Source organism: Halichoerus grypus, chromosome 14 (genome assembly GCF_964656455.1).
Source record: "Halichoerus grypus chromosome 14, mHalGry1.hap1.1, whole genome shotgun sequence".
NCBI classification, from domain to species: Eukaryota; Metazoa; Chordata; class Mammalia; order Carnivora; family Phocidae; genus Halichoerus; species Halichoerus grypus.
The window spans coordinates 63,867,561-63,884,556 of NC_135725.1; the positions used below are offsets into that span (position 1 = coordinate 63,867,561).

At 44.8% G+C, this 16,996-nt stretch overlaps 1 protein-coding gene and 1 long non-coding RNA gene across 5 annotated transcripts in view; one reads left to right on the forward strand and one right to left on the reverse strand.

Annotated features, from left to right (window-relative positions):
• Positions 1-16,996, forward strand: part of MSANTD3 (Myb/SANT DNA binding domain containing 3) — a 22,114-nt gene continuing 5,118 nt past the window's right edge. The window contains exons 1-3 of one of the 4 annotated variants that reach the window (XM_078061523.1): positions 1-141; positions 6,404-6,476; positions 13,139-13,589. In XM_078061523.1, coding sequence (XP_077917649.1) covers positions 13,172-13,589 — 418 coding nt within the window. In that variant the 5' untranslated portion in view covers positions 1-141; positions 6,404-6,476; positions 13,139-13,171. Of the gene's footprint in view, positions 142-189; positions 300-639; positions 663-6,403; positions 6,477-13,138; positions 13,590-16,996 lie in introns of those variants that run through there. The other 3 variants (XM_036074125.2, XM_036074127.2, XM_036074129.2) reach the window with 3 other exon arrangements.
• The window catches only part of LOC118524116 (uncharacterized), a 26,864-nt gene continuing 26,056 nt past the window's right edge, over positions 16,189-16,996 (reverse strand). Inside the window, exon 3 of the long non-coding RNA XR_013443779.1 lies at positions 16,189-16,581. This is a non-coding gene — a long non-coding RNA (uncharacterized LOC118524116). The remainder of the gene's footprint in view (positions 16,582-16,996) is intronic.

Genomic DNA, 16,996 nt, shown 5'->3' on the forward strand with positions numbered 1-16,996 from the left:
GGCGCGCCGCCACCGCCACCCGGCGCTCCGGAGCCCGCGGCCCTCCCGGCCGCCCCGCCTGCGAGAGGAGCCGAGGCCGCCCGCGCTCGCGCCTCGCCGGCCCCTCCCCCGGTCGCCGCGGCCGCCGCGCCGCCGCTGCAGGTAGGAGGCTCCCCCGGCGGGCGGGCCGCAGCGGGGCGGGGGTGGGGGGGGCCGGCGTGCGGGGGCCGCGGACGGGCATGGCGGGCTTCCGGGCCGAGCCGCCGAGACCCCTGCCCCGGAGGCTGGCCGGCAGCCTCTGCGCGCCGCGATGGGACTCGGTGAGTGGGGCTGGCCTGCGGCGTACAAAGCCTCAGGGCGCGGACCTCGGGGAGATTCGGCGGCTCACCCGGGGCTGGGGGGACTCTCGCCCTACCCTCCCACCCCCCGGGCCGGGGGAGCCGCTGGGGAGGAGTCCAGGCGCCCGCAGTGCCCGGGTCTTCCCATCCCAGGGTCCGCGCTGTTTGCCAGGCACTGTGCTCGGCGCTTTTCCATACTTGTCTCCTTTAAGACCCCGCAATGCCCCGTCCGAGGGTGTAATGGGAGGGGTCCCTCAGTCAGAGGCCGAGGGCCGAGCCTCATCACATCGGTGCCCGCCTGACCTTGGGAAAGCTTCTTTACTCCGATCCTGGGCTGCTGCTACTGTAAATGGGGGTACGGTGGAGGGGGTGTTGCGGGGGAGTGCCTGCTCTAATACTACCCCCTGGTACTGTTGTGAGAGATAATGTACATAAATGATCATAGCTAAATTTTGAGCACTTTCTCTCTACCAGGCCCCAGGTACTAAACAGTTGGCGTGAGTTATCTAAATCATCACACCGGCGCTATGAGGGAGCTACTGTAAATTGCCCGAATAATCTTTATTTAGGAGTAGGAAACAGTGAAGGATTTATTTAGCCTCCCTCTTCCGATCCAGGAGATTGGTTGTTTCTTAGATATGGTAACATTTAAGATTACAAATGTTTCTGCAGTACAGGAGAGAGGTTATAGGATGCAGGGATCTATTTGTCACGCATTTAAAATGAGATAGAAAAATATCAGGGTCAGGGGTGTGGATTTCAGCGTGTCAGATGGGAGGCTGTGTTACCAAGGAAATTGTTAAATATGAATTCAAAACCATAGTTCCTGAGCTATGATTGAGGACTGTTAGGGGAGTTTGGGACGACAGAGAGAAAGGGGGAGGACTGGGGAGGGGGAGAGAGAGGCAAGAATTCTGAAGCTCTGGAAGGTGTTGAGGAAGAGACCAGGGTTCACCATCCCAGAAGCCTTCTGGACCAGGATTCCATCCTGCCCTTAGAGACCAGGCTTCCTGCTGGGATGAGATCACAGGTTGTCTTTTCTTACTCCCAGGCCACCCCAAAAATATTCAGATGGGTTGAGAGCCAGACTCTTCCCAAAATGTCATTGTCCCTTCTTGTGATTCCTGAAATTCTTTTCATGTGTTTGAGGAGATTGGGGTACTCACGGACCCTAAAGGTTGATAAGACACTTAAGATACAAAGGCCTACCTGATGTAATGAAGGAGTGTGTTTTGAACACAGTTCACTTGGTTAGAGAGCTGTGGGCATAAGGAGATTATTTGGGGGTTCAGTTTGGAATGGGGAGAATGGAAGGCTTTGGACCCTGAAGAAGGCAGAGAAAGGCAGGAAGGCCTAGGGGCTGTGCCCCCAGGAAAGGGACTAGTGATGGTGAAGGCAGGGAGCAGTGTGCATAGTGGAAAGCGCAGTTGCTTTGGAGAGATAGACAGTTTGGGGTTCAAATCCTGGCTCTGCCATTTATCAGCCGTGTAATTTTTTATGAGGATAAAACAATGTTTTTTTCAAAGGCCTGGTAGGGAGCTCAGCCAACACTAGTACCTTCTTCCCTGTCCATGGTGACATTCCTTCAACAAGTATCTGCTGAGCACCAGCTGTTTGCTGAGTCCTAGGTTTCCTGCTGGGGATACAGAGATGAGTCAGAAATTACGGATTCCCTTATGAATTTCCCAGTCCAGTGAGGGAGATGGACACAAAGAGCACATTACAAAAAATATGGGAAGTGCTACAGTATAGTCATATACAACTGGCAGTGAGCTCACAGAGGGGTAACTAATTCACTCTGGATAGAAAACTCAGGGCCAAATTACCTCTAACAAGAGGAGTGTGAGACTTTGTGATGGAGATTTCGAATGCTACGCCACCTCCTAACTTCTGTCTTTTTTTTTTTTTTTTTACCTTTGCCTTGTCTTTGCCCTGATATCTTTCTCTTAAAAAAGAAGTCTAGTTGCAGTGTGTGCATACTTTATAAGCTACCTCAGACTCATTTTAGAAAGAAGCTATTTTTTTTTTTTTAAGATTTTATTTATTTGACAGAGAGAGACACAGCGAGAGAGGGAACACAAGCAGGGGGAGTGGGGGAGGGAGAAGCTGGCTTCCCGCAGAGCAGGGAGCCGGATGCGGGGCTCGATCCCAGGACCCCGGGACCATGACCCGAGCCGAAGGCAGACGCTCAATGACTGAGCCACCCAGGTGCCCCAGAGGCTGTTGTAAATATAACAGCCCAGGCATTAATTGAGGAGCCATCACAAAAATGTCACAGGAGTTGGACCTTGAGGGATGAAAATGAGCCCTTGGTGGGGCACATATGACTCTTGATCTCAGGGTTGTGGGTTCGAGCCCTATGTTGGGTATAGAGATTACTTAAATATAAAATTGTTTAAAAAAAAAAAAAGGAAGAAAGAAAATGAGCCCTTGGTGGACCTTGGAGTAAAGCATTCCAGCCAGAGGAAGCCCTGTGTACAGAGTCATGAAAACACAGCAGGTTCAAGGGCATGAAGTTGAGTTTGGTTTGCTGCGTTGAAAAATATATGGAAAGAGGGGGTTGGCATGCGGTGGCAGGGGCACAGATCTGGAAAGGCCTCGAATGCTATATGCAGAGTTTGGACTTGATCACTGAGGAATGTGGGAGATATAAGAGGTTTACACGCAGGACTGGGGCATGATCACTGTGTTTTAGGAAGAGCCCTCTGGTAGTTGTGTGGAAGAGGGGCTGGAAGTTGGGAGATCATTTTGGGAGACCAGGGCCTGACCTCAGAAATATAAGGCAATAAGGATGAGAGAGGAGGTAATAAATACTGAGGTAAAACATATAGGGGGTGTTAGTGATTGGTTACCTGTGATGGAAGAGCATGCTGAGTTTTCTGCTTTGGGTCACATTAAGGTGGCTGAAATCATCAGAAATCAGGAGGTTTGAGAGTAGGGGAATAATTTGTTTGCTTTTGTCCATGAATAATTGGAGATTTCGGGGCGCCTGGGTGGCTCAGTCGGTTAAGCAACCAACTCTTGGTTTTGGCTTAGGTCATGATGTCGGGGTTGTGAGATCGAGCCCCAGGTCGGGCCCAGTGCTCAGCGGGGAATCTGCTTGAGATTCTCCCCCTCTGTTTCTCCCTTCCCCTCTCTCAAATGAATAAATAAATCTTTAAAAAAAAAGAATTGGGGATTTCTGAGGTGCCCACACGGACAGCTAAACAAGTGGGGATGTGTGTGGTGCTGAGGAGAGAGAATGGGGCTGGGGAGAGAGGATCTCCCTGACACCCTTACTTTCTTTTGAACAAACACTGAAAATCTACTATGTGCTAAAAATACAAATAAAATGTAGTTCCAAGCCTCAGGAATTCACCCTCAGACAGTGGCAAGCACTTGAGAATATGGATAGATTTCGGTACAGGGTAATTCTGAGTGCTGCAGGAGGGGTAAATACTTGGGACCCCTGGGCCAGAGATGGGAGTGAGCGCCCCTGATTGTTCTGAAGCAGTGGGAGGGGAGGAGCGAGCACTCATAGGCAAGGAGTGGGCTGGAGTGGGAAAGCACTTTCTGTAGAGGATACTTAAAAAATGATTCCAAGGGAATCTCAGGGAGCTTGGGGTAGGGGTGGGGAGATGGTTTAGGAAGGAGCCATGGGAAGGGAAAGGAGGGGCTGGGACTTTTAAGAACCTTCTCTAGAAGAGAGTGTGAGGGTGGAAGGACGGGAGGTGGGAGCTCTTGCCTTAAACACAAGGCTGGTTCTGCTCACAGTCATACTCAGACACAGATGGTAAAAATAAACACTTCCAAGTTACAAGGCCGCCTGGGGTGGGGGGGAGAGCATTAGAGGGAGCAAGTTCATCTCAAGGTTTAAGACTGCAGAGCCCTCTGAGGGAAGGAGAGATGATGGAGAGGGCACAGGTGAGTGGCCATCCTGGGTGGTCAGCTCTGAACTTTCGAGAGCAGGTATACGGGAAGGTGGGCACAGGCACAGTAAAGTCTGATTACTCCTACCTCTGGATAAAATGAAATCATGAAGCCGTCATTGTCATAGTGTGGCTCTTAAAAATTTGGCAGACAAGGGCGCTTGGGTGGTTCAGTTGGTTAAGCCTCCGACTCTTGGTTTCAGCTCAGGACACAATCTTGAGGTCGTGGGGTCGAGCCCCACATTGGGCTCTGTCGCAGTCTGCTTCAGATTCTCTCTCCCTCTCCCTCCTGCTCACTCACTCTCTATCTCTCTCTATCAAATAAATACATGAAATCTTTAAAAAAATTTTTGGCATACAGTACAATAGCATTTACAAGAAGCAGCCAGAAGTAATTTCTGTTATAAACCCTCTGTCAAAGGAGAAGTTTTAGATAGTAGAACAACTAGATGTAATCAGTAAAAAATGCAAACGGCAAGCAGGTTAGTTTCAACATATATTCCACAAATATGTATCAAATGCCTTCTGTGTACCAGGCCCTCTTCAGTTTGCTGGGGCTACAGTAATGACGAGATCCGATCATCTGCTTTCGACATTTCACCTGGAACTACTTAACCTCTAGGTTAAACCTGTGTGTGCTCCTTACGTGGTCTGATGTGCTGAGATCACTTTATTCTGTTTCAGTGTTCTCTCTCATTGGCCAGTTGCGCCACCAGCTTCATAAATAATCAGGAGATACCATCTATGCGTATTTGGCAGAGAACTGTGGAAATCAGGTTGCAGGAAAATCATCATAGCCGCAGAGCTATCATGGACGGCCAGCGCTGGATGGGACTTTAGAGAATACCCACTTTAGCTTTATAATTTGAGAGGAGAAACCAACAGGGAGGAAAGGGGACTTGGCTAATGTCACACATTTGATGTCAGAGTTGAGAGCAGTGCCCTTCGAGTTCCTAGATGGGATAGTGGGGAAGGCTTGAGGGCACCTCACAAAAGAGCCTCTTGACCATGAGAAGGTTCCGAAGAGATGTTGAAAGCAAATGAGGAAGCTTTGCTTTTAGGTCCTCCTGTGTTATTGGAAACCCAGGAAGCCCCCACTTTTGCTCTGAGCCGCAGTTTCCTCATCTGTAAGAGGATTGGACTTTTAGTTCTTTTTTAAGATTTTATTTATTTGAGAGTGAGCGAGAGCATGGGGGGGAGGGGCAGTGGGAGAAGCAGACTCCCTGCTGTGCAGGGAGCCCGAGGTGGGGCTTGATTCCAGGACCCTGGGATCATGACCTGAGCCCAAGGCAGACGCTTAACCAACTGAGCCACCCAGGCGCCCCCTGGACTTTTCATTTTAACATGTTAGGATCAATGTCGCTTTGAGAAAATGTTGTTTTGGGGATGCTGAGTCAGGGGACTGTCAACAGGCCAGGATAAGAAATGGCTTTTCACCTCTTGAGAGCAAAATGGGTCACCCATAACGTGTTGCCTTCGGCTTCAAATTTCCTTCAGCTCACTCACACACTGCTATGCGTTCTTTCCACCTTTCCCAAGTCCTGGTCTTCCTTTGCTCCAATGCTAAGTCTAATTCCAGTCTATTCTAATGGGAATTAAGGTTCTTAATCTAGATCCCCCCAATCCTGGAGTAGTGTCCCTGGGCAGATCTCTGTCACGATGCTTATCACCCTGCCTTGTCACCAGCCTGCCTTCCAAGATGCTGTATTGTGTTAGGTCTTCATTGGACTGTGACCTCCTTGATCCTAAGGAATACCCCTCTCTCTGGTTCCTGCGCAGGGTGGGAGCTCCTGGATCCTCTGCTTCCTTTGGATGCCCGCCCCCCCCGCACGTGGACACATACACACGTCCTCGTAATTCCTCGATTTGAAATAGTCTCTGGTGTGCTCCTCCTGTCCGTTAACATTGCCACCACTCAGCATCGAGGCCCTTCTCAATTATTTATCTGAACGATCTCCTTCAACTCTGTGTTCATATCCTATACATTCTTAAAGATCTAGCTCAGATGTCCTCTTGTTCACGAAGAATGCAAATTAAGCTCTTCCTCCTCTGCCCAAGGTGCTTTGTCCTCTTTTGTGGTGTCTGTTTCAGCGTGCTTTCCTTGTAGCTAGCAGTGTGTGCAGGCCAGCTCGCTTTCCAGGCTATCACGTTCAGCTCGTTTTTGTGTCTCCCACACAGTCTAGGACAGTACAGAGCCTTTGGCAGTTTCATGACACATCCGTTGAATTGTGCGTCTATGCAGCGAGAGCCAGTAAGTATCTGAGTATGTCTTGTAGACTGACCACTAGTGTATTTTTGGAAGTGATTTATTTTATTTTTTTTTAAGATTTTTATTTATTTATTTGAGAGAGAGAGGGAGAGAGAGAGAGCACGAGCGGAGGGAAAGGCAGAGGGAGAGGGACAGGCTGACTCCACACTGAGCATGGAGCCTGACGCGGGGCCAATCCCAGGACCCCGAGGTCGTGACCTGAGCCGAAATCAAGAGTCGGACGCTTAACCAGCTGAGCCACCCAGACGCCCCTGGAAGCTGTTTAATATGGGTGGGAGGGGTAGGAAGAACTAAAATTTATTGAAGCTTTAGTCTGTGCTTCTTCTTTACTCAAATTGCAGGGTAGTTGTGCAGATGGAGTAAGGCAGAGAAGGAGGTTGTAGCCTTATTTTACAGATGAAGCACTGGAAGTTAATTGACTTGGCCAAAGTCACAAGGCTCGGTGAGTGCTGAAGTCAGGATTTGAGCCCAGGTTTTCCGCATTTCTTGGTTCATTTCACTTCACTTCATGAGCAGGAATTCATTAAGGTTTAAAAGATCCTGATACCTGCCCCAGGTCTCAGCACTACCCATCTCCAGTCATGGTTCCTGTTCTGAGTACTGACTTCAAAGAACTCCCCTTTCCATGAAAGGCAATAAAAGTAAAATCTGGCCAAGTTGCTCTAGTCTTTGCTCAAATTTTAGGACTTAGATTGACCCTTGGTGGACTTAAAATATCATTAGATGGTGTATTAGTCAGCCTGGGCTGCCATAATAAAATACCACAGACTAGATGGCTTAAACATCAGAAGTGCATTCCTCCTAGTTCTGGAGGCTGGGAAGTCCAAGATCAAGGTGCCGGCAAGGTAAGTTTCATTCTGAGTGAAGCTGCCTCTCTAGCCTTGTAGCTGCTGCCGGCCCTCTGTGTGCTCACGTGACCTCTTTGTGAGCCCTTGGGAAGACAGGGAGAGGGGAGAGATGAAGGGAAAGGGAATGTTCTCTGATGTCTCTTATAAGGACACTAAATCTCCTTGAATCAGGGCCCCACCTTCATCACCTGATTTAACCTTAATTACTTCCTTAAAGGCCCAGTCTCTAAATACAGTCATCCCAGGGATTAGGACTTCAACATATGAATTTTGGGGGTGTGCAGACATTCAGTCCATAATAGATGGATTTTTGTTTTAAAGTGATATCAAATGTACTTACTACAATCTCTGGTGGTTTAGTCAGTGTTAGTGTTTGGGGAATTGTGCTGTTTCCTCTATTCTTTTTTGGTATTGGATTCATGCTCTTATTTAGTCCTGTCTGTGAGTCTTTGCCTGGCCCAAGGGGAGTTTTCATTGCATTTGGATTTTTTTTTTTTTTTTTTACCATTTTTACTTTAATGCAGCTTTTGATGTACAGACTGTTATCAGGTATGATACTCATTCTGTGCACGATAGGCAGTCTGATGCCTATATCAGAATGTATTCATTCATTAAATGTTTAATGAAGGTCCATGACGATTGTGAGGGTCACTGGGCTGTTAGTTGAACCACAACTTGCCTTAGGACCGGTAGCACTGTTGTCTAGCACAACAGTGGACAGAAAAGATGACCTGTGTTGAACAGAGTTGAGGGGCGGGGAAGGCCCGTCTTTCTCTAACAAAAGCTGATGCAGCAGGAAAGGCTTATTATGTTGCCATCTATAACCAGTTATGGACATTGCTGGGTAGTTTTAAGCTAGAATGTGCTTTCTGGCCTCAAAGTTTCTATTAACAAGCTTCGCCTGGAGATCTTACTTTGAGAAGTGTAGCGGAAGGCAGACCCTTAGGACTGTCAGGTGCTCAAGCAGAATGTCAGTGTTCCCCTGAGGCGTGGACCATCTTGAAGCTACCTATCATCTCAACAGTTACTTTTCAAACATACATTCTTATCAGATCAACAGCAGAAATTATTTCAGAGCTCTGGTTAGAATGAGAGTGGTTCACCTTGGGGCGGGGTGGCTGTGGGCCCTAGGTTTGAGACATGGAGGCCGAGGTGATGGGGGGAGGCGAAGAGAAGAGCCAAGAGCCGCCAAAAGGAGATGGACAGAAGCAGGAACAGCTCCTCCTGAGTAGCTCTACCCTAGGAACTTTCCCTGCTGACAGATTGCTAATTGACATGTAATTTGACATGTAATTTGAGCAGGGACAGGAGCGGCAACCAGGTCTGAAAGAAGAGAGCTAAGCAGGGTGAGGACATTGGATCTGGGTTTGAATCCTGGTTCTGCCACTTACGTTTTGTGTGGCCACAGGCAGGTTACCGAGCCTCACTTTTCTGATCTGAGAAATGGAATTGGTTGGTGGGAATGAACAGCTTACTTCATGAGGCTGTTGGGAATCCATAGGGGACCTTTCGGGTACACTGTGTCATACCAGAATTCCTTTACAGCCCTGCAGAATGCAACCACATGGCCCAGCGACACCTGCTGTTCTACAAAATTAAGCAAAGTAAATTGGTAACTCTGGATTTACTTAGCTAGTGATTAAATAACAGTTTAGTTAATAGGCTATTAATGGTCCCCAGGTGTTGGTAATTCTGAGTATTTGCTTTTGAGAGCAGTCCGGTACTTTAATAAAGTTTTTTTTTTTTTTTTAACAGAAAATACTGTAGTGTAACAAATGGGGTCTCAGGGACTATTTTTGGGAGGATTAAATGATATAGTGCATGTTAAGCACTTAGTATAGCGTCTGACCCACAGTAAGGACTCAATAAAGGTTATCTGCTATTGTTAACGGCAGTTACTAGAGACTCAACTGGTTACGCGGGTCAATATACTCCCCACGAGGTCACCACCACCTGGTGGCAGCGAGCGGTACTGCATACATTGTAAGGTAGAATCATTTAATTGCTTGAAATTAATTCCATGGAATTTCAGCTCCACCAAGTATCACAGGGACTTTGTTCAGAATGTGACTTATTTGCCTGAGAGCAGGAATTCATATTTCATTAAACAGTGAAGTGACATTTTTCACCTCCATAGTTGGCATAGAATTAAAAAAATGTTAATGGCACCAGTAAATGAAGTAGGGAAACAGAAGTGCTCATGTGCTATTAGTAGGAATGTGAATTGGTACACCATTTCTGGAGGACAGATGGTGATGTAACAGAAGTCTTAAGTGTTTTCGTCTTTTGTGGCAACCATTCCTTTTCTAGGAATTTATCTTGAAGAAGTAAAGTTAGGAAAAAAATCTATTTAGAAAGAAAAAGTATATAAATAAATACATAGAAATAGCATTGCCTATATCGGAAAAACATAGGGAACAATTCCTTTTTCATTTGCGAATGATAGCAATGATTTTTTTTTTTAAAAGATTTTATTTATTTGTCAGAGAGAGAGAGAAAGAGAGAGCACAAGCAGAGGGAGTGGCAGAGGGAGAAGCAGGCTCCCTGCGGAGCAGGGAGCCCGATGCGGGACTCGATCCCAGGACCCTGGGATCATGACCTGAGCCGAAGGCAGACGCTTAATGACTGAGCCACCCAGGCATCCCGATTCTTTTTTTTTTTTTTTAAGATTTTATTTATTTAAGGGGGGGAGAGAGAGAGCACACGAGTGGAGGAGGAGGGGTGAGGGGCAGGGGGAGAAGCAGACTCCCTGCTGAGCAGGGAGCCCGATGTGGGGCTCTGTCCCAGGACCCAGAGATCAAGACCTGAGCGGAAGGCAGACCCTTAACTGACTGAGCCACCCAGGTGCCCCTTTATAGCAATGATTCTTAAAAAGAGTGAGAGTGTAAGGGAAGGTAGGCATATTGACATCTCCTGGTGCGGAGGAGCTGGGATGGGAGGATCAGAATTTGCTCTAGGATCTGTGTCGTTTAAGAACATTCAGTTGGGCATAGATGTCTTGGTAGTTAGAAATAGTACAGAAGAGCTATATTGTAGCAGGTGTATATTAATAAATTTCTGTTTAGGGAATGTTGATTTATAGGGAATAGGAATATTGATGAATGCAAAAAATTTTGGACCTTTGGGGAGGAAGGGGCCTGGATTGGGTTATTGCAGGGACATTAGACCAATATGATTGAAATACAGGCCTGGGACTCTAGGGGTGCAGAGATATATCCCTAAAGATAAATTTCTCCTTGTTTAGCTTTGTCCAAGACCTGAGGGTCAAAGAGCCTTGGCATATATCTAAATCTCTTGATCTCTGATAACTGATATTCCCCACAGTGAGTGTGGGGCAGGGTACCTGGTATGTGGAGACACTAGTCACATGAGTACTTCATTCTAACCTTAACTTTGGGGATGAGGCGGTGCACAGTGAGAGACCCTAATCGGGTTCTGTTGCCTTCATGGAAAGCCCATGCTCCTTGGCCTCAATCTCAAGGCTCTCTGATATGGCCTGGTCCTCTCCAGCCTCAGGTCTAACAGATTTCAGCTCTTCACAACTATAGTAACCCCTCCCTGGGCATAGTATGTGAATAGCTGGCTTGTAATAGTGTGATTTTAAATTAATATACCATTTATTTAAAAGTCACAGCCTTTTCCCCTAACTTTTTATGGTGGAACTTTTCAAACATATGCAGAGATGGAGAGAATAATTTAATGAATGTTTGTGTACCTGTCACCCTTGTTGATGTTCAAATGTTTCATTCCTTTCAAGTTGGTTCCTAATTCTTTTGATATGAGTTGATCAGTTTTAAATGGACTATATCATCAGTATCTTGATGCTTGCCTGTTATTCCAAAAAATCAGAAGCTTGGAAAATATAAGGACTGAGGTGTGTTGGCCCTTTCCACAAAGGGAAACATGCAACACTCATTTTATTGCTGTATTCAGTGTTGCTTAGTGACATTCTTGCCAGAATGTTTTTGAGAGGTTAATTGCATAGGAAACTTCCTGGTATTAAGAGATGTGGGAAACACGTGGGGTCACAAAACGCACATAGGTTCAAGGGAGTAAGACATCTACTAAGCACGTTTTGTGTGAAAGATGCTGGCTCAGTACTGGGGAGGATGGTAAGATGACCTAAGGAAGTCATGGTTGTTGAGTAGTTTGGAATCACCCAAGGTGAGAGCCCAAGAGATAGTTGTGAAATGATACTAAGAATACTAGGGTATTTGAACTGCTAGCGGCAGCAGATTGTAGAACACAGGTTACCAGAGAGTGAGGACAGAGGTGGGGGAAATGGGAAGATAATAGACAAAGTGTCCAAAGTTGCAGTTATGTAGGATGAACAAGTCTATGTCTATAGAGAATAATACTGTATCGAATACTGGAAATATGCTGAGAGAGTAGGTTCCAGGTGCTCTTAGCACACACACAAAGATGGGAACTATGTTGGGGTACCTGGCAGCTCATCGGTAGAACATGTGATTTTTGATCTTGGGGTTGTAAGTTCAAGCCCCATGTTAGGTGTAGAGATTACTTAAAAAATAAAATCTTTAAAAAGAAAAAAGGTAACTGTGTGAGGAGATGATATGTTAATTAGCTTGACTGTAGTAATTTCATTATGTATATGGCTATCAAATTAAATTTATGTATATTAAATATATTTTTTCTTTTTTTAAAGATTTATTTATTTATTTTAGAGAGAGGGTGGGCAGAGGGAGAGGGAGAGGGAGAGAGAATCCCAAGCAGACTCCCCACTGAGCAGGGAGCCTGACATGGGGCTTGATCTCATGATCCTGAAATCACGACCTGAGCGGAAATCAAGAGTTGGATCTCAACCGACTGAGCCACCCAGGCGCCCTTAAATATATATTTTTAAACTAAATATATAAAAAGGTATGTAGACTTATTCTTAAAAGAAAATGGAGAAACAGAGTATTTCAAAAATTATAATATATAATTGATAACTGTTATTATATGCGAACAAAGACTTTAAAGGAATATCCATAATAAAAATGAATATTTGGTGTGTTAAAAAAAATATCAGATTATAGGGACAGTCTAGATTCTTGACTCCCCAAGGTGCCATCTTTGTGATCTTGGAAAGTCCACTTACTGGCCCTTAGTTCCCTCAATTGAGAAAAGGGCTGTTGGCCCTTTCACCTCTGAAATTATATGAATTATTTACATAGGACTGTACACTTAAAAGTGGCCCTCAGACCTTAGGGATCACAGACTCCAAGCCCTCATTTTAAAGATGAAGAAACAGGTTCCTCTAGGAGCATGGCCCTGTCCAAGGTCACAGACATAGTGATGGAAATGTCTGGTCTTTTGGGGTGATTTCTTGATGATTCTGAAATCTCAGGGCTTATGTTATCCATTCCATTGGGTTACACTGGCTTTTCTCATCTTCAGCTGTGACAAAACTTTGAGAAAGCTGTTTAGTTGAAAAGCTGCCTAACATTATGAATGTGGGGAATGATCAGTTCCCTGACATTGAGCAGAAATAAATGAACAAAGTAAGAGTTCCATGTAGATGTTCAACTTTTCTTTTTTGCCGTTACATACAAGATATTCTCAGAATGTCCAAGACGTACAATAAAGGACCTACTTGAAAATCTTCTTTGAAGTAAAACCCCACTTCTAGTGACCTTCTGAACGTTTTTCCTGAGACTATCCTAATTCAACATTAATGGGACAGAAAGTCCTGCGTTTCAGGCAAGGGAATCATGTCAGGGATTAAGCTGACGTGATCTGTGGCCATTTTCCTTGCTGGAGTTAGTAATGATTGTTTCAAACTTCCTTTTACAGGATCGCTAACAGCCAGGAGAAATAGAGTGGAAAATGCAAAACAACGAAATCATAAAACCTGCCAAATACTTCTCGGAATTGGAAAAGAGCATCCTGCTTGCTTTGGTAGAAAAGTACAAATATGTGCTGGAATGCAAGAAAAGCGACGCGCGAACTATTGCACTCAAGCAGCGCACCTGGCAGGCGCTTGCGCACGAATACAACTCTCAGCCGAGCGTGTCACTGCGGGATTTCAAGCAGCTGAAGAAGTGCTGGGAGAACATCAAGGCTCGGACCAAAAAGATTATGGCCCATGAGAGGAGAGAGAAGGTGAAACGGAGCGTCAGCCCTCTTCTGAGCACCCACGTCCTGGGGAAGGAGAAGATCGCCAGCATGCTGCCGGAGCAGCTCTACTTCCTGCAGAGCCCTCCCGAAGAGGAGCCCGAATACCACCCTGACAGCGCGGCCCCAGGTACTGGTTCCTGAGGCCAGCCTGCGTGCGTGTTCTCACCGGGTGCCTGCTGGGCGTGTTCGTTTTACAGTCTCTTAATTCTGAGGGTGTTTATCAAAGAGAAGCGCTCATGTCAAACTTGATTCTTCCCAATTCAAAATCTGCAGGTTATACAGAACAGGCAAGTCCTAGAAGTACAGAACGACAAAAGGACTTGTTGCTGTCCTTGTGCTCGAGGTCTCTCTTGCCTTTATCATGAAGAATAAAGGAAAGATAAGGGGCTATGCTAATATAGTTATGAATGAAGTACCTCAGTTGCTTATCTCAACCTATGTCATCTCTATTAAAGAGAATTTCTTTGAGAATTTATATTCATTCATTCAATCTTATTATTTTTAAGACTTTATTTATTTGACAGGAAGAGAGAGAGCACACAAGCAGGGGGAGCGGCAGAGGGAGAGGGGAAGCAGACTCTGTGCTGAGCAGGGAGCCCGATGCGGGGCTCGATCCCAGGACCCTGAGATCATGACCTAAGCCGAAATCAAGAGTCGGATGCTTAACTGAGCCACCCAGGCGCCCCGTCACTCAAACTTATTTTTTACAAAAACGATTTTTTAGGACCTATTAGGCGCACATTACTGCATTAGGTCACTCAGAGGCCACATTAAAATAGTGAACTATTTCAAACTTGAGAATTAAGTACTAAGACAAATATAGCAAACATCTGTTAGCATTCACCCAGATTAAAAACCAGCATTTCGACCCATTATAATATTGTGATCCACAGTTTTGGTTTGTGGCACTCGAGCAAAGTTGAGAAATTCTGGGAAAAATTCATTTTAGTTTTAATATACTTTCATTGAAAACAAGAAAAAATACAGAATTTTTAGGGAAGGAAAAGACTGTCATGGAATCAAAGGTGTTGTGTGTCATATGATTATCATAGCTTGAAAAGGTTGGAATGAAGGGGCTGTTGAAATGTCTCTAGGCAAGGGGAGGGTGGTAATGCGTATAGATAAATTGCCAATAATTCTTGCCTCCTTTAAGATAGGAATGGCCAGTTTACATAATGATTCATTGCAGTTTGCAGAAGACACCCCTTAAAGCAGAGGAATATTCCTGGGGAGGCCCGAGGGCTGCTCCAAGGACCCAGCAAGCATTTGCTTAGGAAAACCATGAACTTTGGCTTGCAGGAGGAGAAATTAGTGTGCCCAGACTAGATTGAGCTCTGTGGGAGTGGTTAGTTATAAATCACAAGAAACTATCTAAAACCAAGAATGTTATCCATATAGAGTGAAAAAGATAATAATAATAACCAAGTGAACCAATTACATGTTTTCAGTTAGCACATTTTTTCGCACTGTAGGCAGATCATCCTAGGAAGCGACATTGTAATCAAAAATCTGTTTGCTGATCATTTGACCAAGATTAAGCGCAGGGAGCCAGTTGGATGACCATAGTGTCATGAGCCTCACGTATTGTTTTCCAGTGTGGAAACCCTGCGTGAGTTTTGATTCTTGAGTTCCCAAGCCAGGGTACCTCCCAGTAGACAGTGTTGATATGGACACTGTTCCCTCTCTCTCTTACCCTTCCTTGTTAACTTCTGTTGTGGATGGGACCCTCTGCTAATTGACAGCATCCATCTCCTGGCCTCAGAGCCATTCATGCTTCGTGGGCAGTGAAGAGAGCAGTGCTGAGGGAGCGAGGCAGGTGAATCAGCAGGGCGGTTTTTCACATTGCTTTGTTCCCTGGGAGATGTTGCCAAGGAAGATGCTGGGATAGACTGCTTTCAGTTAACATTGCAAATCTTTGATCTGGATTATTGTGTATCAGTTTCATAGGGTTATTCTAAGGGGACAGTCTTATTTCCCCATTTTCAACTTCTAGAGTAGGATCGAGCAAGTTCATTCCAAAAACCTTTTTCTTTCTTTTCAGAGGAAATGATGTAATTCATCTACTCATAAACACAATTATAATTTCCAGCAAGAAGGGAATAAATATGGATTCTCAGTGTCCTTCTGTGGTGACATTTCTAGAGACTCATACTTGTAAAAGAGATTGATTTTAAATTGAGTGTGTGTACCTATATGACATGGGAGACTTCTCTTTTTGCTGGTGATGACCAAAGTACAGCCTATGCTGACTATTCCTGTTTCTAGGTCACATCTGGAGGGCGGTGGAGAACCGTGGTGCTTTGTCAGTTGGGAAGTGTGTCCAAAGTAATCTGTTAACATTAGTAGTTAAGGTACTGGAACTCTCTTTATACATTAAAACAGCCTTGAGGGTACCTCATTTTGTATTTCAACTTACTTTCGAGAAAGAGGAAGAAAGCTGTAATTGTCAGTTATCCCTTCCGGGTCTTGGTGGGGGAAAAAGCTGAAAAGTTGCAATAGGATATGGCTTTCATTTTGTGGTGTGTATTTTGTTTGACACATAGACTGTGTGTGTGTGTGTGCGCGCGCGCGTATGCGCGCACGCTTTAATTTAGTATCTCTAACCCTGTGCTGTCTAATACAGTAGCCACAAGCCACAAGAGGCTAGTAAGCACTTGAAAATGTGGAGAGACTGAATTGAGATATGCTCTAAGTATACACACTGTATCATTAAGACTTAATACCAAGAAGAGAATGGAAAATATCTTACTAATAATTTTTATTTTGATTACATGTTGAAATGATAATACTTTAAATATATTGGTTCAAAATATATTATTAAAATTAATTTCACCTCCATTTACTTTTTTTAAGGTGGCTATGAGAAAATTTTGAACTACAGAAGTAGCTGGTATTATATTTCTATTGGACAGTGCTGTTCTAACACCTTACAGAGTGCCTGTACAGAGTTAGGTGATTAGAGATTTGTTGAAATTCGTTGAACAGGATGGAGCCTGGCAGCATTCCACTAGAGGCTTCCCTCCAGCTATTTCTTGTGTGAGATGGTTTCAGCTGTGTCATCTTGATCACCATCCCCTGGATATTCTTAGCTTTGTCCATGACTTTCTTGAGATGTGCATCTGTATTTTTTAACACATAGTCTTAAAATTTAACACTAAGGAATGCATTTGCAAAAAACCCAGCATTTTCCCCTTAAATATATTGAAACAATTTGTATCCTATCAATTTATAATATGTGATCATTTGGCTGACTGGTCTTTCCCATTATCTTGGGGGAACAGGTTTGCAGAACAAACTAAGGGAGCCAACAGAATGTGCTAGGGGTGGGAAGGAGGTTAAGCTGACCAAATGTCAAATACATTTAAGAAAACTAAGCTTTCAAAAAAAAAAAAAAAAAGAAAACTAAGCTTTCAAGTAGTATTCAACTATCTTAAGAGAACTTATATATAATTTCATATGCTATTATATAATAGCTATTATTTCTCTTTATAAAGCTACAAGCAAATAATGCAAACAGGGGTATACAAAGCTATA